This window comes from Stegostoma tigrinum, chromosome 39 (genome assembly GCF_030684315.1).
Source record: "Stegostoma tigrinum isolate sSteTig4 chromosome 39, sSteTig4.hap1, whole genome shotgun sequence".
Classification (NCBI taxonomy): domain Eukaryota; kingdom Metazoa; phylum Chordata; class Chondrichthyes; order Orectolobiformes; family Stegostomatidae; genus Stegostoma; species Stegostoma tigrinum.
In genome coordinates this window covers 22,694-49,480 of record NC_081392.1, presented here as the reverse complement: position 1 = coordinate 49,480, position 26,787 = coordinate 22,694, and the positions used below count along the sequence as shown (strand labels likewise).

Here is a 26,787-nt window from a genome sequence, read left to right as displayed (position 1 = left end):
GGTAGCTTATTTCCTTTAAGCTTAAAATGAATTGTTTTTACTGCAGATAGCAGGCAGTCTCTGCTGAGTTGAACAACATCATCCTTCAGTGTCTCTCTCTCTCTCTCTTGTTTTCAGTTCCAACTTGCTCGGTTATCTGAAAACCAATCAACTTCACTTGTGAACAACTCCAGCTTCTGATTGTTTGCACATTGCAGGAATTCAGACAGAAAAACAAATGGGGGCAGCACAGTGATGCAGTGGTGAGCACTGCTGCCTCACAGCACCAAGGACCTGGGTTTGATTCCACACTTGGGTGACAGTCTGTATGGAGTTTACCTGTTCTCCCCATGTGTGTGGATGTGTTGAACAAGGGATCAGAATGTTCTAGCGCTCTCACCTCAACTTTCTAACCAGAGTTAGATCCGCCATGTTAAGGAGCCAGAAAGATTTTCTGATATTTCCCTCTCCTACTCATGGGGTCCCAAGGTCCAAGTTACCCAATCCTCCCTGAGTATTCTGCTTAACTCAGCAATAAAAGGAACAAAAATAGACAGGCACTTCCTGTTCTGCCAGGTGTCTTACATAACAAAAGTGATAATGCTTCATTAGTTATAAAATGCTTTGGCATGTCCAGACACTCTCCTCTATACATGGCTTTAGCCCTTTCTCCAGCTCATGTTGATTCTTTTTCTTCTAGTACCTCCCGATGCAGACACTGGTAAAATTCATGACTGACATTGCTCGGGGTATGGAATATCTCAGCAACAAGAACTTCATCCACAGGGATCTGGCTGCACGCAACTGCATGTGAGTACATTGTGATTTGTCTCGTCTTCTCTGCTGTCATGTATCTCACCTGATCTGTCATTCTCTCCATCAAGGTTTCACAGGTACTAACTTTGATTCCAAGAGCATCATGTCCAAACAGTCCTGTAACCTGGTATCCATGTTAATTCCATCTGATTCACTGAATGGATAACATGGCTTATTTCCTTGTTTTAAACCAGTAACATAGAAAACATAAAACAATACAGCACATGAACAAGCCATTGAACCAATTATATTTGTGCAGACCATGATGTCATTCCAAACTGATCCTATCTGCCTGCACATGGCCCATATCACTCTATTCCCTGTCTGTTCATGTCTGCCTAAATGCTCTTAAACTTTGCTAATGTATCTGCTACAACACACTCGAAGTACCGACACTCTGCTGTGTGAATAAAGACTTCCCTTGCACCTCTCCTTAACTTTCCCCCCTCCCATCTTGAACCTATGGTCCCTAATATTTGACATTTGTACCCTAGGAGAAAGATTCCAACTGTCAACCCTATCCATGTCAAATATAATTTTATATACTTTTAACAGGTCGCCCTTCAGCCTTTAGCAATCGAGCAAAAGCAATCCAAATTTGTCCAATCTCTCCTTATATCTAATTCACTCCAATCAGGCAACATCCAGTAAACCTCTTTTTGTACCCTCTCCAACCTCTTCATCCTTCCTTATTGTGTGGAGAGAATTGCATACAATACTCCAAATAGAAACATGGAAATGTAGAAGATAGGAGCATGTGGAGTCCATTCAGCCCTTCAAGCCTGTTCTGCTATTCTTCACTATCATGGCTGATCATCCAACTCAGGAGCCTAATCCTGCTTTTTCCATATAACCTTTGATCCTATTTGCCCCAAGTGCAATATCTAGTTGTCTCTTGAATAAATCTCTTTGAGATTCTCCCTCATTCATCTGAAAACAGTCCCAACCTAATCAATCTCTCTTTCCATCCCTAAAATCAGCCTGGTAAATCTTCACTGCACTTCCTTGAGAGCAAGTTCATCCTTCCTCAAAGGTGACCAAAACTGCTCACAGTATTCTAGGTGTGGCCTCACCAAGGCCCTGTATAACTGCAACAACACATCCCTCCTTCTGTACTTGGAACCTCTCACAAAAGCCAATACATCATTTGCATTCTTTACTGCCTGCTGCACCTGCATGCTTACCTTCAGTGACTGATGCACAAGGACATCCAGGTCCTGCTGCACACACCCCGCTCCCAATCTACAGCCATTCAAGTAGTAATCTGCCTTCATTTCGGGCCTAGACCCTCTGATGAAGGGTCTAGGCCCAAAATATCAGCTTTTGTGCTCCTGAGATGCTGCTTGACCTGCTGTGTTCATCCAGCTTCACACTTTGTTATCTTGGATTCTCCAGCATCTGCAGGCCCCTTTATCTCTATATCAGAGGTCAAAGTGAAGTCCTTTAGAAATTGAAATTGGGGAGATAATTAGGAACTGGCTGAGGAGTAAAAACTGAAGGTGGCACAGTGGCTCAGTGGTTAGCTCTGCTGCCTCACAGCCCCAGAGACCCTGGTTGATCCCATCATCAGGTGACTGTGTTAGGTTTACACATTCACTCGCTCTTGCTCTCTCTCCTCAATGTGCTCTGGTTTCCTCCTACAGTCCAAGTATATGCAGATTAAGTGGACTGGCCATGTTAAATTGCCCATAGTGTCCAGGGATGAGCAGGTTGGGTGCACTAGCCATGGGAGGTGCAGGGTTAGAGTGGGGGTTTGGAACTGGGTGGGATGCTCTTCAAGCATCTTATTTGGACTCAGTGGGCTGAATGGTCTGATTCCAAGCTGTAAGGATTCTATTCTGAGATATTTTGCATCAGTCTTTAAGGTGGAAGATATTTCAAACACCCCATTAATAATAACAAATACATGGGAGGAATTAAGTACCATCACCATCAGTATAAGAAAATTATTGAGGCTAAAGACTGGTAAATCCATGGCTCCTGATGGCTTGCATCCTAGGATCCTAAAAGATGTAGCGACAGCCATAAGAGAAGCATTGTTGTAATTTTGTATTCTGGAGAAGTACCAGAGAATTGGAAAACTGCCAGTACAACACCCCAAATCAAAAGAGGGAAGGAAAAAACAATTACTTAAGGTTAGATGTGGAGGTGCTGGCGTTGGACTGGGTGGACCAGGTCAAAGATCAATGACACCAGGTTATAGTCCCAACAGGCTTATTTGAAAATACAAGATTTTGGCATCTCGTTCCTCCTTCAGGTGTCAGTGAGAGGTGGCATCAGATACAGAAATTATAAGCAAAGATCAAAGTCATAAAACTGATACGCTTATATTGAACAAACCTAAGATGACTGTTAAATCTTTAATCAGTTAGAAAGGATTAATATGCAAATCCCAGAATTTCTTCCAAGTCACTGACCCAGGATAACTAGTGGTTTTATCAGTGTGCTAAGAGGTGTCGCCTCAGGTCAGACAATGTATTTTAGGTGTGAGGCCTTTTTTTTCTCTATATTTATTTGTGCGATGCGGGTGTCGCTGGCTGGCCAGCATTTCTTGTCCATCCCTATTTGCCCTTGAAGGTGGTGGTGAGCTGCCTTCTTGAACTACTAGTCTTCCTGCTGTGGGTTGAACCACAATGCTATCAGGGAGGGAATTCCAGGATTTTAACCCAGTGACATGGAAGGAACAACAATATACTTCCAAGTCAGGATGGTGAGTGGCTTGGAGGGGAACTTGAAGGTGGTGGTGTTCCATATGTCTAATGCCCTTGTCTTTCTAAATGGAAGCGGTCATAGGTTTGGAAGGTGCTGTCTGAGGATCTTTAAACGTCTGCAGTGCATCTTGTAGATGGTACACACTGCTGCTACTGAGTGCTGTTGTGGAGAGTGTGAATGCTCAGAGATGTAGTGCCAATCAGGTGGGTTGCTTTGTCCTGGATGGTGTCAAGCTTCTTGAGTGTTGTTAGGGCTGCACTCATCCAGGCAAGTGAGGAATATTCCATCACATTCCTGACTTGTGCCTTGTAGATGGTGGGCAGGCTTTGGGGATTCAGGAGTGCAACACCACAGTATTCCAAGCTTCTGACCCTCTCTTGTAGCCACTCTGTGGTGATAATTCCCGGGATGTTGATCATGGGGGGGATTCAGTAATGGTAACACCATTGAATGTCAAGGGATGGTGGTTAGATTGTCTCTTATTGGTGATGGTCGTAGGCTGGCATTTGTGTGGCATGAATGTCACTGGCCACTTGTCAGCCGAAGCCAGGATATTATCCAGATCTTGTTGCATTTGAACATGGACTGCATCAGTATCTGAGGAGATATGAATGGTGCAGAATATTGTGCAATCAGTGAACATGCCCACTTCTGACCTTATGATGGAGGGAAGGTCATTGAAGCAGCTGAAGATGGTTGGGCCTAGGACACTACCCTGAGGAACTCCTGCAGAGATGTCCTGGAGCTGAGATGATTGACCTCCAACAACCACAACCATCTTCCTACATGTCAGGTATGACTCCAACCATCAGAGAGTTTGCCCCCTGATACCCATTGATCCCAGTTTTGCAAGGGCTCCCTGATGCCACACTTGGTCGAATACAGCCTTGATATTAAGGACTATCACTCTCATCTCACCTCTAGAATTCAGCTCTTTTCGCCCATGTTTGAACAAAGGCTGTAATGAGATCAGGAGCTGAGTGGTCCTGGCCCCAAACTGGGTGTCTCTGAGCAGGTACTGCTCAATAGCACTGTTAGTGACACCTTCCACCACTTTACTGATGATCGAGAGTAGACTGCGGTAATTGGCCGGGTTGGATTTGTCCTGATTTTTGTGTACAGGACAAACTTGGGCAATTTTCCACATTGTCAGCTAGATAGAGTTGTAATTGTACTGGAACAGTTTAGTTAGGGGAGCAGCAAGTTCTGGAGCACAAGTCTTCAGTACTATTGCCGGACTGTTGTCAGGGCCTATAGCCTTTGCAGTATCCAGTGTCCCCAACCGTATCTTGATATCACTGTGGAGTGAGTTGAATTGTCTGAAGACTGGTATCTGTAATGCTGGAGACCACTGGAGGAGTCCAAGATGGATCATCCACCCAGCCCTTCTAGCTGAGGATTGCTGCAAATGTATCAGCCTTCTCTTTTGCACTGATGTGCTGGGCTCTTCCATCATTGAGGATGGGGATATTTGTGGAGCCTCCTCCTCTGAGTTGTTTAATTGTCCACCACCATTCACAACTGGATGTGGCAGAACTGCAGAGCTTAGATCTGATCCATTAGGTGTGGGTTCACTTAACTGTTTGTCTATCACTTGCTACTTTTGCAGTTTGGCAAGCAAATAATCCTGTGTGCTGAAATCACCAGCTTGATACCTCATCTTCAGGCATGCTTGATGCTGCTCCTGGCATGCCCTCCTGCACTCTCCATTGAACCATGGTTGATGGTAATGGTTGAGTCGGGGGATATGCTGAGCCATGAGGTTAGATTGTGCTGGAGTACAATTCTGCTGTTGTCGATGACCCTCAGTGCCTCATGGATGCCCAGTCTTGAGTTGCTAGATCCATGCAAAGTCTGACCCATTTAGCACAGTGATAGTGCCACACAACAGGGTAGGTGTTATTCTCAATGTGAAGGCAGGGTTTCATCTCCACAAGGACTGTGCAATGGTCACTCTTACCAATAATGTCATGGACAGATGCAACTGCAGCTGGCAGATTAGTAAGGATGAGGTCAAGTATGTTTTTTCCCTCTTGTTGGTTCCTTACCACCTGCTGCAGACTCAGTCTAGCAGCCATGTCTGTTTAGGACCCAACCAGTTCAATCAGTAGTACTGCTGCCGAGTCACTCCTAGTGGTGAATGTTGAAATCACTGACCCAGAGTACATTTTGTGCCCTTGCCATTCTCAGTGCTTCCTCTAAGTTGTTGCTCAACATTGAGGAGTACTGATCATCAGCTGAGGGAGGACAGTATGTGGTGATCAGCATGAGGTTCCCTTGCCCATGTTTAACCTGAAGCTATGAGACTTCATGGGTTCTGGAATCAATGTTGAAGACTCCTAGAGCAACACCATCCCCATTGTGCTGCCATCTGTTCTAGGTCTGTCCTGCTGGTGGGACAGGACATTTCCAGGCATAGTGATGGTGGTGTCTGGGACATTGTCTGTAAGTATGATTCTGTGATTATGATGTCAGGCTGTGCTTAACTAGTCTGAGATAGCTCCCTCAATTTTGGCACTAACATGTTAGTGAGGAGGACTTTGTAGGGTCAACAGAGATATTTCTGTCATTGTCTTTTCTGGTGCCTCGTTCAATGCTAAGTGATCCATCCGGTTTCATTTCTTTGAATGAGTGGCTTGCTAGGCCATTTCAGAAGGCAATTGAGAGTCAAGCACATTGCTGTGGGTCTGGAGTCACATGTTGACCAGACGAGGTGAAAAATCCTGGCTCCTTCCCTATGTTATTCCAAATATTTCTGTTCTAATTTCCCCGGCAGTCCAGAAAACCTTGGTCTTACTCCCCTGATATCCTGCAAGCTCCTGATCTCTCTGTGATGTCCTGAAAATTATTGTCTCTCATCCGTACCCTTGAATCTTAATCTCACTCCTGGTGATACTGTGATGCATAGTTATAAGCCAAAGACTTGCGTCAGTGGTTAGACCTACAAAACAGCCTATAAATTTTTTTCACTTGAGTTTTGAGGATCTTTGGATTAATTTAGGATATGTGGTCAGCATGGACAAGTTGAACGGAACTGTACAGCTCCATGACTCTCTCTTGTCCAGATTGAAGGACACAGTTAGCCACAAAGTGAGCTGAGTGGTGAGCGCCAGAAACCGGGGCCATATGTGCCCAGGAGAAGGGTATTACTTAAAACATTGACTTCTTCTCCAGATGCTGCTTGGCATGCTGTGTTTTTCCAGCCTCCAGTTTTGTCTGCTATATTCTATTTGTCAGCAGTGGCATGAATACAATTGACATCCAGCAGCTTTGTAATGTTATGGGTGTTTTTAGAAATATTACAAAGTCTCTGCTTATGAGTTTTTATAACTTTAAATGTAATATAAGCAGATGTCATTAGAACTTGCTGTAAAGAAAAAAGTAATTACATAAATGGCAAAGTATATATTACAATATTATAACAGCGCTAGAATCAAAGAATCCCGACAGTGTGGAAACAGGCCATTTGGCCCATTGAATCCACACCTATCCTCCCAAGTGCATTCTATCAACCCTCTCATTCTAGCTCTGTAACCCTGCATTTCCCGTGGCTAATCCACTTGCCCAGCCCATCCCTGGACACTATGGGCAATTTAGCACCTAACCTGCACAAATTTGGACTGTGGAAGGAAACAGGAGCATCCGGAGGAAACCCACACAGATACAGAATGTGCAAACTCCACACAGCCACGTGAGGGTGGAATTGAATCTGGTTCCTGGTGCTGTGAGGCAGCAGTGCTAACCATTGAACACAATGAGGAACAATTTTCATTTGTTTATTATGTTTTGAGCTTGAATAACTGTAGAGGATTTTTACAATATCAAGTCATTTTAAAGAACTTGAGGGTGCATACATGAGGATCAATGGTCGGCACAACATTGTGGGCTGAAGGGCCTGTTCTGTGCTGTACTGTTCTATGTTCTATGTTCTAACTTCAGAGTTGTTCCAAGTTCAGCTCTGAAAATCTGAATCCAGGTGTGTTATGAAGAGAATTCCAGAGCTTGAAAATAGTCAACTGCAGATCAATAGTGGTGGAGTTAAAACTGTGATATTCTTAAAATCTCTTGAGAGCAACATGAAATAGTGCTGGGGCTTGAGGCTAGAGATGATCTCAAAATAGGAGAGGCAGGATCTTGGACGCTTTTGAAAATGAAGTCAAACTTTAAATTTAAAGGCATTGCCATCTTAGGAGCCAATGTAAGTTCACTCCCCAATGGGCACTTGGGTGGTGTTTAAACAGACTTGGCAGGAATTAGGTGACAGAGTTTAAATTCCTGGATGGTAGATCAGAGATTTGTTTTTGTTGCTATTATTTTAAAGCAATGCCTTTTTCATTGCAGGTTAAATGAAAACATGAATGTCTGTGTGGCTGACTTTGGGCTGTCCAAAAAAATTTACAACGGAGATTACTACCGACAAGGCCGGATCTCAAAAATGCCAGTGAAGTGGATTGCAATTGAAAGTCTAGCAGACAGAGTTTACACAACCAAAAGTGATGTGGTGGGTAATCTGCATTCTGAAATCCTGCCAAAGATCTGAGAACTGTTATTTAAAGTGAAGTACACATTTTTCATCCTTTACTGTTAAAGGAGTATTGGCAATGCACTGTGCTTTGCAGATGGTGTACTTTGTAGCCATGGTGACTGCTTCCAATGATTGAGTACAGTGAAGGCCCCTGACAGTTTAGAAAATGGGAAATATAGCATCTTTATTCAAGGAGAGCGGCAGGGAGCAATTGGTCTGTTGGCCTGATCTTTCATAGCAAAGATGTTAGAGTCCATTATTAAAACGTTTCTAGTAGACACTTAGAAAATCAAGATGTGATCAAACAGGGCTAATTTGCAATGTGAAAGTGAAGTCATGATTAACTAATCCATTGAAGTATTTTTTTTCTTAAAGTAACATGTACACTAGATAGAGGGGAATTGGTAGATGTAGTTTGTTTGAATTTCCAAAAGGCATTTGAGGTATCACATCCGAAGTTAACTGCACCAGATAAGAAGCAGTTCTGAGGAAGGATCACTGCACCTGAAGCATTAACTTTGATTTCTCTTTACAGATGTTGCCACACTTGCTGAGCTTTGCCAGTAATTTGTTTTTGTACAAGAAGCAGTAGGGAGTAATATATTAGTGTGGGGAAAACATTGCTTAGCTAACAAGAAATAGAGTGGTGAACGGCAAACTGTTTTTAAAACAAAACCCTTCATTGGTTTAAAGGTTCTGACCCAGTTATCAATGGCATATATAACTTTGCCATTTCAGTTAATGACTTACACATTTACTAAACTACCAAGTGATAGTACATACATGCAAAGACAATAATTGGTAGAAATGTGGCAGACATTGATCTTTCTCAGATGGTTGCTCACGGTGCATTGTCAGTTCAAACAACTAAACCATTGAATCTGGTTACACCCCTGACTTGTTCTTGAAGCCTTGCTTTGTGTTTTTCCCACATTATGACTGTGTATTATATTAGGTAATGCCTGGGCTTTTCAATTCATTTTAATTACATCTTTATTCTGTCTGGTCTCTTTTTGCTAGGTATTGCTTGAAGAACTCAACTGGCAGTTTGGGGTGTTACCTCAGATCTCTAGTGCTACAGTAATAAGGCACATTTATGGTCATAGAAACAAGACAGTTCCCTAACCACTCCAATGCAGTTTACAGACTTCGAGGGAAATAAACCTGTTTGATCAATATATTCCTATTCCCTTCTTGTCCATAAGAGAACCAATTGCATTTGTTAGGCCCAATTCAGCATAATGAGACAAACCTAGCACAGAGGATTCCACTAGAAGGTGTTTTAATATATTATTAGGAAAGAAATTAAAACACAGTTGCATGATTTAGTGATTAGAGCAAACTTTTGTGTGCGCGTGTGCATATGGCTATGTGCCACAGAGCAGTGCGCGAGCTCAACTGTTTAAAATCTGAGTCAGATGAAGGGAGCAAATATGTGGTAGATAAAGCCACCTGTAACACTACAGTACAGTATTCAGGGAAATAAATTATGAAGAGATGGTAGGTACTCTGCAGATGAATATAGATAGGGTGAGTGGGTGGAAATTTGGCAGATGGTGCATAATGTAGAAAAGTATGAACTTGTCCATTTTTGGCAAGAAACATCATTTAGAGAAACATTTTACAATTTAAATAGAGGAATTGCAGAACTTTGTGATACAGAGGGATCTTGGTGCATGAGTCACAAAAATTAGTGTACAGGTGCAGTAAATGCTTAAGAAAGCAAATAGAATGTTGGAAGAATTGCAATAGAAATGGAGCGCAAAAATAGCGAAGCTTTTCCTGCATTTATCCAGGGCATTGGTGCGACCTTATCTGGAATATCAGGAACAGTTTTCAGAGCATCACAGTCATTCTATACTGAAGAGGCCTTTTGATCCATCAAATCTGTACTGCCAAAGCTCCACTAATCACATTAATCCTGCTTTCTAGCACTAGGTTTAGAGCCTTGAATGTTATGACATTTTAAGTGCTCATCCAAGTTACCCTTCTCAACTACCCAGAATATGCTGGGTAAATGATACAGCAAGCATGAGATACGTATGTATAATAAGAAAGAAGGTAGTGAAAAAGTGGGAAATTATAGACTGGTATTAGGGAAAATGCTAGAGTGATAAAAGATTTAATATCAGAGTATTTGGAAACAGTGACAGAGTTAGACAGTGTCAGCATGAATTTACAAAAGGGAAAACATGCTTTACAAATCTACTGGAGTTTTTTGAGGACATAACGAGTAAACTTGATACAGGAGAGCCAGTACATGTGGTTTGTTTGAACTTTCAGAAGGTTTTCAATATTCAATATTTAGAGAGGTAATCATGCAATATTAATGCACATGGGATTGGGATGGCGTACTGATGTGGATAGCGAATTGGAAATTGAGTAGGAATAAATGGGTTACTTTTCTAGTAGCAGCCAGTGACCTGTGGGGTAGTGCAGGGATCTGTTTGAACCGTAGCTGTTGGCAATGCACATTCATGATTTACATGAGGGAACTGAATATAATTTCTCAATGACACAAAACTGGGTGGGAAGTTGAACTGTGAGGAGGATGCAGAGATACTTCATTTGTAACTTAGGCAAATTGAGAGAGTGGGCAAATGTGTGCAGATGCAATATTATGTGAGTAAATGTTGAGGTTATCCAGCTTGGTAGTAAAAACAGGAAGGTTGATCATTAGTTGAATGGCGATAAATTGAGAATGAGTGAGTGTGGAACAAGACCTAGGTGTCCTTGTGCACCAGTCACTGAAGGTAGGCAGAGATAATGGGAACTGCAGATGCTGGAGAATTCCAAGATAATAAAATGTGAGGCTGGATGAACACAGCAGGCCAAGCAGCATCTCAGGAGCACAAAAGCTGACGTTTAGGGTCTAGGCCCGAAACGTCAGCTTTTGTGCTCCTGAGATGCTGCTTGGCCTGCTGTGTTCATCCAGCCTCACATTTTATTATCACTGAAGGTGGGCATGCAGGTGCAGTAGGTGGCAAAGAAGACAAATGGCACACTGGCCTTCATAATAAGAGGATTTGAGTATGGGAGCAAGGACATCTGCTTCACTTGCACACAGTCTTCGTGAGACCACCACTGGAGTAGTGTGTGTAGTTTTGGCTTCCTTATCTGAGGAAGTGAGGATGGAGAGAAGTTATGTATCAGGTCCCAAGGAGATGTGGTGAGTACCACATCAGGGTTGGGGTGGATGAAAGATGTTTAGTGGGTATAGTTGAGGATGTGTGAGGCAAGTTTGTGAATCAGTTAAATCATTACATGGAAGCTAGACTAAACGTTTAATAGTCTAACTTTTCCTGACTATTTGCTAAACTCCAGAGGAACTCATTGAGTTATTTGATTTAAATACCGACATTTGGACGACTCCAAACGATTATTTGGCTATTGGAAAACCTGGACTTTTGCGTTTTGTTTTGCAGAGGGTCGGTGTTGGGTCCACTGCTGTTCGTCATTTTTATAAACGACCTGGATGAGGGCGTAGAAGGATGGGTTAGTAAATTTGCAGATGACACTAAGGTCGGTGGAGTTGTGGACAGTGACGAAGGATGCTGTAGGTTGCAGAGAGACGTAGATAAGCTGCAGAGCTGGGCTGAGAGGTGACAAATGGAGTTTAATGTGGACAAGTGTGAGGTGATGCACTTTGGTAGGAGTAACCGGAAGGCAAAGTACTGGGCTAATGGTAAGATTCTTGGTAGTGTAGATGAGCAGAGAGATCTCGGTGTCCATGTACACAGATCCTTGAAAGTTGCCACCCAGGTTGACAGGGCTATTAAGAAGGCATACAGTGTTTTAGCTTTTATTAATAGAGGGATCGAGTTCCAGAACCAAGAGGTTATGCTGCAGCTGTACAAAACTCTGGTGCGGCCACACTTGGAGTATTCTGTACAGTTCTGGTCACCACATTATAAGAAGGATGTGGAAGCTTTGGAAAGGGTGCAGAGGAGATTTACTAGGATGTTGCCTGGTATGGAGGGAAGGTCTTACGAGGAAAGGCTGAGGGACTTGAGGCTATTTTCATTAGAGAGAAGAAGGTTGAGAGGTGACTTAATTGAGACATAGAAGATAATCAGAGGGTTAGATAGGGTGGATAGGGAGAGCCTTTTTCCTAGGATGGTGACGGTGAGCACGAGGGGGTATAGCTTTAAATTGAGGGGTGAAAGATATAGGACAGATGTCAGAGGTAGTTTCTTTACTCAGAGTAGTAAGGGTATGGAACGCTTTGCCTGCAACAGTAGTAGATTCGCCAACTTTAAGTTGTCATTGAACAAGCAAATGGATGTACATGGAATAGTGTAGGTTAGATGGGCTTCAGATTGGTATGGCAGGTCCGCACAACATCAAGGGCCGAAGGGTCTGTACTGTGCTGTAACGTTCTATGTTCTATGATGGGCTAGTGGTATTATTGCTAAACTGTTAGTTCAGGGACACGGATAACATTCCCACTATGGCAGATGGTGGAATTTGAATTCAATGACTATCTGGTATTAAGACTCTAATGACTATGAATCCACTGTCGATTTGTCGGGAAAAACCCATCTGGCTCACTAATGGCCTTTTTTAGGGAAGGAAACTGCCATACTTACCTGGTCTGGTCTACATCTGACTCCAGACATGCACAGCAATGTGGTTGACTCTTAACTACCTGCTGGGAAATTAGGGATGGGCAATGATTGCTGCCTAGCAAGTGACACCCTCCTCCCGTGAATGAATTTTTAAAAAATGCTGACATTGGAGGGGGTCCACAGGAGATTTACAAGAATGATCTCTGGGATGAAGGGTTTTTCATATGAAGTGTGATTTGAGGACTCTGGGTCTGTACTTGGAGTTTCAAACAATGAGGGGGAATCTTATTGAAACTTACGGAAGACCAAGTGAGTGGACATGGAGAAGTTTTTTTCATCAGTTGGAGAGACTAGAAGATGAGGCACAACCTCGCTGCAGGGACAGCCCTTTAGAACTGAGATAAGGAGGAATTTCTTCAGCCAGAGGATGGTGAATGTGTGGAAATCATTGCAGAAGGCTGTGGAGGTCAAATCATTGAGTGCATTTAAGACAGAGACAGGTTCTTAATTTAGTAAAGGGATCAAGGGTTGTTGGGAGAAGGCAGGAGAATGGGATTGAGAAACAGATCAGGCATGATCAAATATTGGAACAGACTCAATTATTCTGTGGTGTAGATCTCTGACTCCATGCCCTTCAACTAAGAAAGCAGCTGCTTTCTATTCACTCTATTCATGCCCTTCATTGTCTTATACATCTCAGTCAGGACCCTCTCAGTCTGCTCCGCTCCAAAGAAAACAACCCAAGCTTCTCTTCCTCAACAAAGCACTTAATTCCAGAAAACGTCTGGTGCATTTATTTCCTCTGCACCCCCTCCAATGCGGTCAAATTCTTACTATAGTGTCGAGACCAGAACTGCACACCATACTCCAACTATGGCCTCCCCAACGTCCTGTGCAACTCCAATACAACATCCTTGCTCTTATAATCTATGCCCTCACTAACAAAGACAAGTGTCCTGTATGCCGCCTTAACTAATATATTAATTCGCGCTGCTACCATCAGTTATCTGAGGACATGCATCTCTCTATTCCTCCTGTCTGTCTGTCTGCCTTTCTTATTTCTTCCAAAGTGCAACCTTATATTTATCAAGGTTAAATTCTATCTGACCTGAATAACTTATCCAACTATGCCCTCCAGTATTCTCAGACCTTCTTCCTTACTGTCAACCACCCAGCCAATCTTCATGTCACCACCAAAGTTATCATATTCACCCACATGCTCATCTACATTTTTTATATCTAACGCAAACAATAGGGGGCCCAGCACAGGTACACCACTGTTCACTGGCCTCCAATCACACAAACAGCTGCCTTATTTGGTGGGGGGCGGGGGGAAGAATTGCTTTAGAAGCAGTTCAAAGAAGGTCAATCTCTGAAAATAAAAAAAAATCTTGTAAGGACTGTGTAGAGTAGATACCAGGAGAATGTTTCCTTTAGCTAGGGATACTGAAGTTAGTGATCATAGTTGAAGAAATGCCAATCTCTCTTGTGTTAGTAATGAGGATAATATTTCTCTCTGAGGGTGTTGAAGATAGTGAAGATTCGGACTTAAGGGCTAAGCTAGATACATTTTTAATAGCCAAGGGAATCGAAGGTTATGGGATCAGTACAAAATGACATTGAAGCTACCACCACATCAGCCACAGTTGTGCTTCATGGCACAGCAGGCTAAAAGGGCCAAATGACCTATTACAGCTCCTAGGTCCTTTTGGTCTAATGTAATGAAGACATTTCAAAATAAGATTCAAAAGAGAGTCAATGAAGTCCATGAACTGGCTCATGATTGTACTCCAGACAACTGTCCTTCACCTCATGTTACCCAACTCGTGTACATCTATTTTGCAATATTGCTAACACAGACACTTATTACCAATTATTATACTCTCAATTTTCTGAGAGTTGTCTCAGTTTTTGAAGGGCTGCTGAATTAGTGAAGTTGATATTCTTATGGGGGTACAGTATGGGTGAAGTTCTGAGCTGGTTGCTATCATAGTATAATTTGTTCTTTTCCCTGCTTCCAGTGGTCCTATGGTGTCACCATGTGGGAAATTGCAACCCGTGGGCAAACTCCTTATCCAGGTGTGGAAAACAGTGAGATCTATGACTATCTCCGACAAGGCAATAGACTCAAGCAGCCCCCAGACTGCCTGGACGCATTGTAAGGAATCTTTTTATGAATGTTATTGATGAAACAGTATTTTTCCTAAGTTGAGACTTTCTGCAGCCTTTTTCAATGGGCATTTGCCCAAATTAACTGAATAAGTAACATTGTCAATTTCATTTTTACTTTTTTTCTGGAATATCCCCAAAGAGTTGAATATTTCCGAAAGGTTTTAGTCGTTTGTTAGCTGGATTAATTTTTCCAACAAAGTGAAATGTTTTGTGGAATGATAGAATCATACAAAACAGAAGACATACTTCTGCCCATATTTTTGTAATGCCAAAACTACAGTAAATCCACACTAAATTCCCCATCCAGCGCTTGGGCCAAAGCCTTGAATATTATGACATTTCAAGTGCTCATTTGAGTGCTTTTTAACGATTACCTGCCATGCTACACTTTCAGACAATACATTAGTCTAGGTTTTCCTTCAATCTCCTCTAAAACTGCTGCCTTTCACCTTAGTTTTAAATGCTTCAATCAGGTCTTCCCAGAACAAGAATGAGAGGCATAGGGTAGATGTGAGAATCTTTTTACCACGGCAGATATGTCGAAGACCAGAGGACATAAGTTTAAGTTGAGGAGTAAGTGGTTTAGTGGCGATCTCAGCACTTTTTACACCCGTGGAACAGGGAACAGGGCCCTTCAGCCCTCGATTGTTGTGTCGATCTGTGATACCAAACTGACGCCCATCTAATCTACACTCTTCCATTATTATCCATATGTTTATCCAATGACCATTTAAATGCCCTTAAACTTGGCAAGTCTACTACTGTTGGAGGCAGGGCATTCCATGCCCTTACTACTGAGTAAAGAACCTATCACTGACATCTGTCCTATATCTATCGCTCCTCAATTTAAAGCTATGTCCCCTCATGCTAGGGGAAAACGGCTCTCACTATCCACCCTAGCTAATACTCTGATCATCTTGTATGTCTCTATTAAGTCACCTCTTAACCTTCTTCTCTCGAATAAAACCGGCCTCAAGTCCCGCAGCCTTTCCTCATAAGACCTTCCCTCCATACCAGGCAACATCCTGACAAATCTCCTCTGCACCCTTTTCAATGCTTCCACATCCTTCCTATAATGCAGCAACCAGAACTGTGCGCTATACTCCAAGTGTGGCCGCACCAGAGTTTTGTACAGAAATATGGAATGCTTTGCTTGAGAGGGTGGCAGAGGAGGTACACTCAACAATTAAGAAGCTTCTGGATTAGCAGTGAAAATGCCAGGGCATATTAGGCCACAGACCAAGCCAGATAAATGTAGTAAAATGTGAGGCTGGACGAACACAGCAGGCCAAGCAGCATCTCAGGAGCACAAAAGCTGACGTTTCGGGCCTAGACCCTTCATCAGAGAGGGGGATGGGGGGAGGGAACTGGAATAAATAGGGAGAGAGGGGGAGGCGGACCGAAGATGGAGAGTAAAGAAGATAGGTGGAGAGAGTGTAGGTGGGGAGGTAGGGAGGGGATAGGTCAGTCCAGGGAAGACGGACAGGTCAAGGAGGTGGGATGAGGTTAGTAGGTAGCGGGGGGTGCGGCTTGGGGTGGGAGGAAGGGATGGGTGAGAGGAAGAACCGGTTAGGGAGGCAGAGACAGGTTGGACTGGTTTTGGGATGCAATGGGTGGGGGGGAAGAGCTGGGCTGGTTGTGTGGTGCAGTGGGGGGAGGGGACGAACTGGGCTGGTTGAGGGATGCAGTCGGGGAAGGGGAGATTTTGAAGCTGGTGAAGTCCACATTGATACCATATGGCTGCAGGGTTCCCAGGCGGAATATGAGTTGCTGTTCCTGCAACCTTCGGGTGGCATCATTGTGGCAGTGCAGGAGGCCCATGATGGACATGTCATCAAGAGAATGGGAGGGGGAGTGGAAATGGTTTGCGACTGGGAGGTGCAGTTGTTTTTTGCGAACTGAACGGAGGTGTTCTGCAAAGCGGTCCCCAAGCCTCCGCTTGGTTTCCCCAATGTAGAGGAAGCCGCACCGGGTACAGTGGATGCAGTATACCACATTGGTAGATGTGCAGGTGAACCTCTGCTTGATGTGGAATGTCATCTTGGGGCCTGGGATGGGGGTGAGGGAGGAGGTGTGGGGACAAGTGTAGCATTTCCTGCGGTTGCAGGGGAAGGTGCCGGGTGTGGTGGGGTTGGAGGGCAGTGTGGAGCGAACAAGGGAATCACGGAGAGAGTGGTCTCTCCGGAAAGCAGACAGGGGAGGGGATGGAAAAATGTCTTGGGTGGTGGGGTCGGATTGTAAATGGCGGAAGTGTCGGAGGATAATGCGTTGTATCCGGAGGTTGGTAGGGTGGTGTGTGAGAACGAGGGGGATCCTCTTGGGGCGGTTGTGGCGGGGGCGGGGTGTGAGGGATGTGTCGCGGGAAATGCGGGAGACGCGGTCAAGGGCGTTCTCGATCACCGTGGGGGGAAAGTTGCGGTCCTTAAAGAACTTGGACATCTGGGATGTGCGGGAGTGGAATGTCTAGTCGTGGGAGCAGATGCGGCGGAGGCGGAGGAATTGGGAATAGGGGATGGAATTTTTGCAGGAGGGTGGGTGGGAGGAGGTGTATTCTAGGTAGCTGTGGGAGTCGGTGGGCTTGAAATGGACATCAGTTACAAGCTGGTTGCCTGAGATGGAGACTGAGAGGTCCAGGAAGGTGAGGGATGTGCTGGAGATGGCCCAGGTGAACTGAAGGTTGGGGTGGAAGGTGTTGGTGAAGTGGATGAACTGTTCGAGCTCCTCTGGGGAGCAAGAGGCGGCGCCGATACAGTCATCAATGTACCGGAGGAAGAGGTGGGGTTTGGGGCCTGTGTAGGTGCGGAAGAGGGACTGTTCCACGTAACCTACAAAGAGGCAGGCATAGCTGGGGCCCATGCGGGTGCCCATGGCCACCCCCTTAGTCTGTAGGAAGTGGGAGGAGTCAAAAGAGAAGTTGTTGAGTGTGAGGACGAGTTCAGCTAGGCGGATGAGAGTGTCGGTGAAGGGGGACTGGTCGGGCCTGCGGGACAGGAAGAAGCGGAGGGCCTTGAGGCCATCTCCATGCGGAATGCAGGTGTACAGGGACTGGACGTCCATGGTGAATATGAGGTGTTGGGGGCCAGGGAATTGGAAGTCCTGGAGGAGGTGGAGGGCGTGGGTGGTGTCACGGACGTAGGTGGGGAGTTCCTGGACCAAAGGGGAGAAAATGGAGTCCAGATAGGTGGAGATGAGTTCGGTGGGGCAGGAGCAGGCTGAGACGATGGGTCGACCAGGGCAGGCAGGTTTGTGGATTTTGGGAAGGAGATAGAAACGGGCCGTGCGGGGTTGGGGAACAATGAGGTTGGAGGCTGTGGGTGGGAGGTCCCCTGAGGTGATGAGGTCGTGAATGGTGTTGGAGATGATGGTTTGGTGCTCGGGTGTGGGGTCATGATCGAGGAGGCGGTAGGAGGTGGTGTCGGAGAGTTATCGCCGAGGCCAGACGCCAACTCTCCGACACCACCTCCTACCGCCTCCTCGATCATGACCCCACACCCGAGCACCAAACCATCATCTCCAACACCATTCACGACCTCATCACCTCAGGGGACCTCCCACCCACAGCCTCCAACCTCATTGTTCCCCAACCCTGCACGGCCCGTTTCTATCTCCTTCCCAAAATCCACAAACCTGCCTGCCCTGGTCGACCCATCGTCTCAGCCTGCTCCTGCCCCACCGAACTCATCTCCACCTATCTGGACTCCATTTTCTCCCCTTTGGTCCAGGAACTCCCCACCTACGTCCGTGACACCACCGACGCCCTCCACCTTCTCCAGGACTTCCAATTCCCTGGCCCCCAACACCTCATATTCACCATGGACGTCCAGTCCCTGTACACCTGCATTCCGCATGGAGATGGCCTCAAGGCCCTCCGCTTCTTCCTGTCCCGCAGGCCCGACCAGTCCCCCTCCACCGACACTCTCATCCGCCTAGCTGAACTCGTCCTCACACTCAACAACTTCTCTTTTGACTCCTCCCACTTCCTACAGACTAAGGGGGTGGCCATGGGCACCCGCATGGGCCCCAGCTATGCCTGCCTCTTTGTAGGTTACGTGGAACAGTCCCTCTTCCGCACCTACACAGGCCCCAAACCCCACCTCTTCCTCCGGTACATTGATGACTGTATCGGCGCCGCCTCTTGCTCCCCAGAGGAGCTCGAACAGTTCATCCACTTCACCAACACCTTCCACCCCAACCTTCAGTTCACCTGGGCCATCTCCAGCACATCCCTCACCTTCCTGGACCTCTCAGTCTCCATCTCAGGCAACCAGCTTGTAACTGATGTCCATTTCAAGCCCACCGACTCCCACAGCTACCTAGAATACACCTCCTCCCACCCACCCTCCTGCAAAAATTCCATCCCCTATTCCCAATTCCTCCGCCTCCGCCGCATCTGCTCCCACGACAAGACATTCCACTCCCGCACATCCCAGATGTCCAAGTTCTTTAAGGACCGCAACTTTCCCCCCACGGTGATCGAGAACGCCCTTGACCGCGTCTCCCGCATTTCCCGCGACACATCCCTCACACCCCGCCCCCGCCACAACCGCCCCAAGAGGATCCCCCTCGTTCTCACACACCACCCTACCAACCTCCGGATACAACGCATTATCCTCCGACACTTCCGCCATTTACAATCCGACCCCACCACCCAAGACATTTTTCCATCCCCTCCCCTGTCTGCTTTCCGGAGAGACCACTCTCTCCGTGACTCCCTTGTTCGCTCCACACTGCCCTCCAACCCCACCACACCCGGCACCTTCCCCTGCAACCGCAGGAAATGCTACACTTGTCCCCACACCTCCTCCCTCACCCCCATCCCAGGCCCCAAGATGACATTCCACATCAAGCAGAGGTTCACCTGCACATCTGCCAATGTGGTATACTGCATCCACTGTACCCGGTGCGGCTTCCTCTACATTGGGGAAACCAAGCGGACGCTTGGGGACCGCTTTGCAGAACACCTCCGCTCAGTTCGCAAAAAACAACTGCACCTCCCAGTCGCAAACCATTTCCACTCCCCCTCCCATTCTCTTGATGACATGTCCATCATGGGCCTCCTGCACTGCCACAATGATGCCACCCGAAGGTTGCAGGAACAGCAACTCATATTCCGCCTGGGAACCCTGCAGCCATATGGTATCAATGTGGACTTCACCAGCTTCAAAATCTCCCCTTCCCCGACTGCATCCCTCAACCAGCCCAGTTCGTCCCCTCCCCCCACTGCACCACACAAACAGCCCAGCTCTTCCCCCCCACCCATTGCATCCCAAAACCAGTCCAACCTGTCTCTGCCTCCCTAACCTGTTCTTCCTCTCACCCATCCCTTCCTCCCACCCCAAGCCGCACCCCCCGCTACCTACTAACCTCATCCCACCTCCTTGACCTGTCCGTCTTCCCTGGACTGACCTATCCCCTCCCTACCTCCCCACCTACACTCTCTCCACCTATCTTCTTTACTCTCCATCTTCGGTCCGCCTCCCCCTCTCTCCCTATTTATTCCAGTTCCCTCCCCCCATCCCCCTCTCTGATGAAGGGTCTAGGCCCGAAACGTCAGCTTTTGTGCTCCTGAGATGCTGCTTGGCCTGCTGTGTTCGTCCAGCCTCACATTTTATTATCTTGGAATCTCCAGCATCTGCAGTTCCCATCATCTCAGATAAATGTAGTGTAGGTTTATTGGTCAGCATAGACAGTGGGCCTGTTTTCAATGCTTTATGACTCAGTGCACAGATTTAAGGTGAACAGTAAAAGAAACATTGGAGTAGAGTAGCTTTTAGGTGCAGAGACTGATTGATTGGGATCTGGAATGTGCTGCCTAAGGATGTTATGGAAGTAGCTTTAATTAAGACATTCAAGAGAAAATAGATTTGTCATGAATTTGCATCCAAAACCAGGGTTAGTGACCAAAAACTGAAGACATGAACTTGATCCTATTTGTTCCTGTCTCACTGAGTGAGTGTCAATTGTTACAGTCCGCCCATCAATGACTCCCATCCAACTAGACTGTAAGGGAAAGTGATATTGCCAACACTGCAAAGTATAATACATCAGATTGGGAACATAATGAAGTTACGTGTCTAGTGCTTTGGATACGTACTGATTAAGAAGTTTGATTTTGTTAACATTGTCTCAAATAGGTCACAAAAACTTCTCATTGTAATGATTAGCACTTGGAATGTTCTTCTAAAAATGGGTGGTAAGAGTGAAATTTATTAAAGCACTGAAAATGGAAAAAAGAAACTTCAAAAGCATGTAATAATTCCATGAAGCAGCTGTTCTTTTGGGGACAATAGATCAAAAACCTTTTTCTCTGCTGTTTGTAGATTGTACTGTTAATTTGTAAGGAAGTTTAATGCACAGAGACCCTTCAATTTCTTCCAAACCCTTTTTTTTGCCAGGTATGAGCTGATGTACTATTGCTGGCAACTGAACCCAAGAGAGCGGCCGACTTTTGAGATCATCTGCTGTCAACTGGAGAAGATTGTGGAAGACCTGCCACCCTCCTCAGACCCAGAAGAGATTCTTTATGTCAACATGGAAGATGCTTATGGGAGGTCAGACAGTTGCTGTGAACAGGGAGCAGTTGGAGGCAGTGATCTTGAGGAGTGTTTGAAGGCATCATGCTCACAGTTCTCAAAGGCACCTGCGGTAACATCAGTAGATGTCCACCAGTCAAATGCAGTCGATCGCTATGTGTTGTGTCCACCTCATGAGACTAGCCGATCAATGGCAATGGCAGCCTTAAGTGGCAATTCACCTCCATGTTTAGCGGCGGAGGACTTCGCCCTGGAAGAAATGTGTGGGAGAGAGTGTAAATGAGAGTTGTCTGTGTTACTTGCCACTTCACATTTCCAGGAACTTTGCCTCAAATAATCACTCAAGTGATCTCCAAGTAACACTGACTGTGTGATATTATTAAAAGAATGTGCAATGTCACTTTGACCATGATAATATCAGAACAGTCCTGCAGTCAAGCCAAGTTTGCAATTGGAAAAGTCCATAATCCCTCATGCCAATCTCTTGCATGTCATGAACTTCAGAACTTCTCTTGCTTCTCTTCTGTCACACTTTTCCTCCCTTTATCTAGCAGCATTGGAGGGATACAGTGTCTAAATATCATATCACAGTGGCCTCAATTCAAAAGCACTTGCGGCTGATATCAAATACATGTTCATGCTTTAATCATGTTTGATCATGGCTCTCATTGATCTGAAATGTATATGCTGAGAAGTGTACTCTTGATTCCAGCCTCCCAGTGAAAAACAAAGTAATGCAGGTGAAAGGCCAAAGGTCACCAGTTCAGGGGATACGGGTTGCAATGAAGTTACATAATCTCTGAAACATGTTTTAACGCCACTGTATCTATGACAATAGCAGAGGGAATCTGAAATATTTGTGGATTATACGCAAACTTGTTGCCGGTTTTAAAAGGAAAAAAGTAAGTTCACTTCCAGAATTTAACATGTAAATTTTTTTAAATAAAAAAATGGCAGGGATATGATTAGAACGTTTTTCAAATTCATTCATGGGATGAGGGCAGCTTTATTTTCTATCCCTAATTGCCCAGAGGGCAGTTAAGTCAACCACATTGCAGCAGGTCTAATGAAGTAAGAATGGCAGTTTTTTTCCCCAAGGGTCATTAGTGAGCCAGATGGGTTGTTTCCGACAATCTACAATGTATTTATGGTTGTTTTGATACTCCTAATTTCAGATTTTCTTACTGAATCCAAATTCCAATATCTGCCATGACAGAATTCAGACCTGAGTCCCCAGGTAATGCGCATTAACTGGATCTCTGGATTAACAGTCCAGCGATAATACCACTAGGCCATTGCCTCCATTGTGTCAAAATTTATCTGTAATTTGAGCACCCTAGTGTAAAATTAAGTTACTTTTCAACACCTGCTTTTCCTAGCCAGTTCATTACCATCTCTAGTTGAACTGAATTAAACACAAAATATATGATTGCTCCCCAATTTATCACGGAGCAAGTCAAATGCACCAATGAGTTAATTAAGCTTATCACCTTCCTGATTCCACCCACTATTTTAAATACATTGCAAATCTAAATACAGCTGTCCTCTTTGTATTATTGGAACATATATAAACAGGGCCATTATCTTTTGTAGGATGTACTTTTTCAATCATCACAAAGAATCATTAAACATTGCTTAGTGATAAACAACATGAGTATATGATGTGGGTCAGCATTTTGCATCATGTTCTGGGACCAACAAGTTTTGAGTGGACAGATTCTGAGCCCTGTCATCCAGCACAAGTGTCAGAGCTAAAATTGGTACACTAGCTCTTTTGTTACGAGGACTAAATTCTAGGAACACTAAGCCAATGTCAAAAATTATTTTGGATTTCTCTTGGCCTACGTAATAGGTTAATAAATGTGCGCTGAATTGTGGCTTTTTATTATGACTTTTGAGTGGATACTTCTTCAATATTAGTTAGCTTCCTGCACTTCTTTTGCAATCATACGCTAACTTGGTTTGAGAAGGTCTGTACATTTTATTGATGAGTGATAAATAATATGGCCTGAATGCCAAACTGACTTTGTAATGTAGCAGCAGAAAGGTTGGAAGCTTTGTCTTCCTGGGACTATCGTGTAATTCAGATACAATCACCTGGGAGTGCTTGTCGAGTTCTGATTTTTTTCAAGATCCATCTCAGGGATTACAGTGAAGCAGAAGCAACGAGTAAGTTTTTTTTTGTCAACCAATGACAGCTTGTTGCAGTGTGAAGAATTGACTGAGCCATCCAGTCCAGCCAGTCAAGGTTTGCAAGGGTGAAGAACCTTGGTCTATTTGTTTTAACAAGCATAACATATTTGAAATGTATTGTTTACAGCATTTTATGGAGCATTAATTTCTAAATGAACCTCAACCCATGTACAACCTCTGGCAACTTCTAATCTGAGCTGTAAATTGTACAACAGCGATCATTATGGGCAGTTGTGACACAGGAATAGAGCACCTTGTTTCAGCCACTAAATTGTATGTCCAGCTAGTGCTGCACTGAAAGATTTGTGATGCTTATGATAGTATCCCAGGAGGACTACACATCAAAGGCTAAACTTTTGTGCTTAAATTTATCATTTACCATTTTACTCCTTTTTTATAATGCCTTGGTCTCCAAAAACTTAGTGCAGAGTGTCATTGATTTGACTGCACAGAGACAATTTGTTAAAGTTAAAGATAACACCTTCCTCAGTGTAATATACAAAAGAGGTCCACAATGGGAATCATTCATCGTGCATAATGCTTTGCACTCACTTTAGGTTAGACCTTCAGGCTGTTTGTGAATTGAGCATTAATCTCCAGGATTACTTCTAGTCTCAGCTGAACTGACTGTGCCAATATTATCTGCTACTCATTAATTTGTTGAAAACATCTTCACCATCAGTGTAAATCAACCTAAAATAAATTGTCTTGTTAATGGTTGTGTATAAATCCCAAGATTAATTGCCATGGTTAGCCCTAATGAGAATCCTATTTGACCTCAAATCAGCAACAACTTTCACATCACCATCACCTCACTGTTGGGAGCATTACTTTGGAAGTTTTCAGGTTATGGATCCGGAATGAACAGTGACTGCTCCCTATTTGCATCTCGATCAGCATGTTCAAGACTGTGTTCATAGTATTAAACAGGTAACTAATGAATCTGGTCATTTTTACACTGTTGTCAGAAACAGTAATGAGCATGGAGGCTGGCAGGAATTGAGGTAAAAATCCAAATTGTTCACTGATAACCCTCAGGGAAGTGAAACCTCCTTGTGAGGTATGTATTGCAACCCCCTCATTGTCCCAAGAATGGGGCATATGTGAAGTGCTTCACAATATGTCTAAACAGCTTGATTGAAATGCTTGATAACAAGGTGTAGAGCTGGACGTACACAGCAGGCCAAGCAGCAGCAGAGGAGCAGGAAGGCTGACGTTTCAGGCCTAGACCTAGAATGTCAGCTTTCCTGCTCCTCTGCTGCTTGGCCTGCTATGTGCATCCAGCTCTACACCTTGTTATCTCAGATTCTCCAGCATTGACAGTTCCCACAATCTGATTAAAATGCTTGTACATTTGTAAAAAGAAAATCCTCACCTGGAGTCCTAATCTTGTACTAATTTAACCTATCAAATTAACAAGATGATTTGCCATGGGGTTTATAAAGTTGAAGATGTTTTGTTGATTTTTTTTTACTTTTTTTGTATTCCATAATTCATTTGAAGCAATATATTCTACTTGAGCAGCTGGAACAGAGTCAACTCTCTTGCAGCCCTCTGGGGAGCATTTCATAGCACTAGTCACTTTTAGCCTGAGAGTCTTGATTAATTAAAATGAATTATTTGAAACATAAAGGCTGACATTCAGGTGCCAACTGTGGCTGTGTGTATTCCTGGAGTCTTTATCCCATCACTTTATCCTTTCATCAGACCTGCCCTCACATAACTTGTATTGATCACCCAAAATGCTTGACCTTCTCAGGCCACTGGAAAGCAATCAGACTCATCAGATTTCATTAAAATATTCTTGACTGCAATTAAGTGAGCTTTCATTTTTTAATCACTATGATCTGAAGTATTGAATGCTTTTTTTGCTGCAATATCTTGTCTTCTCTGGGCTTCCAGACATAACATCCTTAATCTTCAAATCTGGAAATTCCAAGCCAAATGGAAAGGGTTGGCAGCTGATGAATTCCAATTTCCTGATGTGTAAAGAAAGCTGAATGGGGGAGAATTTCCTCCATAATCCTTCAGTGTCAGGAGCTAAAGTTCACAAGATTCTAATTTGGTGGTTCTGAGAGTTGTTGCATTGGATGCAAATGTTCATTTTGATGCATGATGGGTGCAAAAAGACAGACAATAATTAACACAGCTTTGCTGGCACTGCCACAGCAAGTAGAAATTAAAACTTTTCTATGAACCATAAATGTTTCTACACAGTGAAATTGAGATTTGGGGTCAACATGCCCATAATAGTTCACTGAATAAAATTCATCTACTTTACAGGGAGTTTGTGATCCATAATTTGTTTTAGCTATTCCCTGTAAAGAAAAACTGCCTGCTATAGGTTGCAGCTCAAGTCTAATATTAGTAATGCAGAAATTCCTGCTTTTGACAACCCAGATCAGCTGAATATTATAGGCTGGCAATGTTCAGCGGGTCACGCTAAGTATTTCAGCATTAATTTCATGTTTCACTTTGTACTTCCTATGTAACATCTTCTTAAGCACCAGGCTGTGCAGAATCTTCGGACCATTTCCTAGGAATTTTGTGCCTTTGTTTGATACTTCTTACTTCCCCGTTTCATGGCAGACTTGGTCTTCACGAAGCTCGATTTTCTTCTATGTGTAAATCCTTAGCGTTAGGGAGCATGAGCGATGGATTTATAAGGTTTCAGAAAACTGGTTCCAAAATGAATCCACACTGTGTTCCTCAACGGTACACAGCATAACCCAGCTGGTTGCTAAAATCCTTTTCATGTATGACGAGGTCCCTTTACTTACAAAAGTTTTGCAAAGATTTTCTTTTAAATATCAATGTATATACCTTGATTCAAACTGTAATTAATCCCAGCCCCTTCGTGTTGCACATGATGATATGTAGCTTTTTTTAATGAAATAAATCTTGTTTTATTGCGTTCTGCTGTGTAAATGTCGTTAGAATTGAAAAGGCACAAAGTGTAATTCAATTTATTGGCCGCGAGGCGGCCACTCGGTCGAATGTAAAGTTCCCTGTTCTGAAAACTTTGCACTCATTTAAGCGTGTAGCAATAATGCTAATTCAATTCATTCAAGAAAAATCTCAATTTTACCTGCACGTTCACCCTTTTCCAGCTCTTAATCTAATTTTCAGGCATTTATTTGGTTTACTTTCGAATGTTGTCACGCCCCCCAACCGTTTTTTCAGCGACACATCCTAGATCTTTTAATTGACGTTTAATATTCTCCTAACCACCTCTCTGGTTCTCTTGCAAGTTATCTTAAATTAACACCAGTGCCTTTTTTGAGATTTA

General features: G+C 44.2%; 1 protein-coding gene across 2 annotated transcripts in view; it reads left to right on the top strand.

Annotated features, from left to right (window-relative positions):
* Positions 1–24,698, top strand: part of LOC125447662 (tyrosine-protein kinase receptor UFO) — a 223,054-nt gene extending 198,356 nt beyond the window's left edge. For both annotated transcript variants that reach the window (XM_059640926.1, XM_059640927.1), the window contains 4 exons: positions 680–789; positions 7,849–8,008; positions 14,622–14,758; positions 21,168–24,698. In XM_059640926.1, the coding sequence (XP_059496909.1) occupies positions 680–789; positions 7,849–8,008; positions 14,622–14,758; positions 21,168–21,588 (828 nt within the window). In that variant the 3' untranslated portion in view covers positions 21,589–24,698. The remainder of the gene's footprint in view (positions 1–679; positions 790–7,848; positions 8,009–14,621; positions 14,759–21,167) is intronic.
* Positions 24,699–26,787: the final 2,089 nt, after the last annotated feature.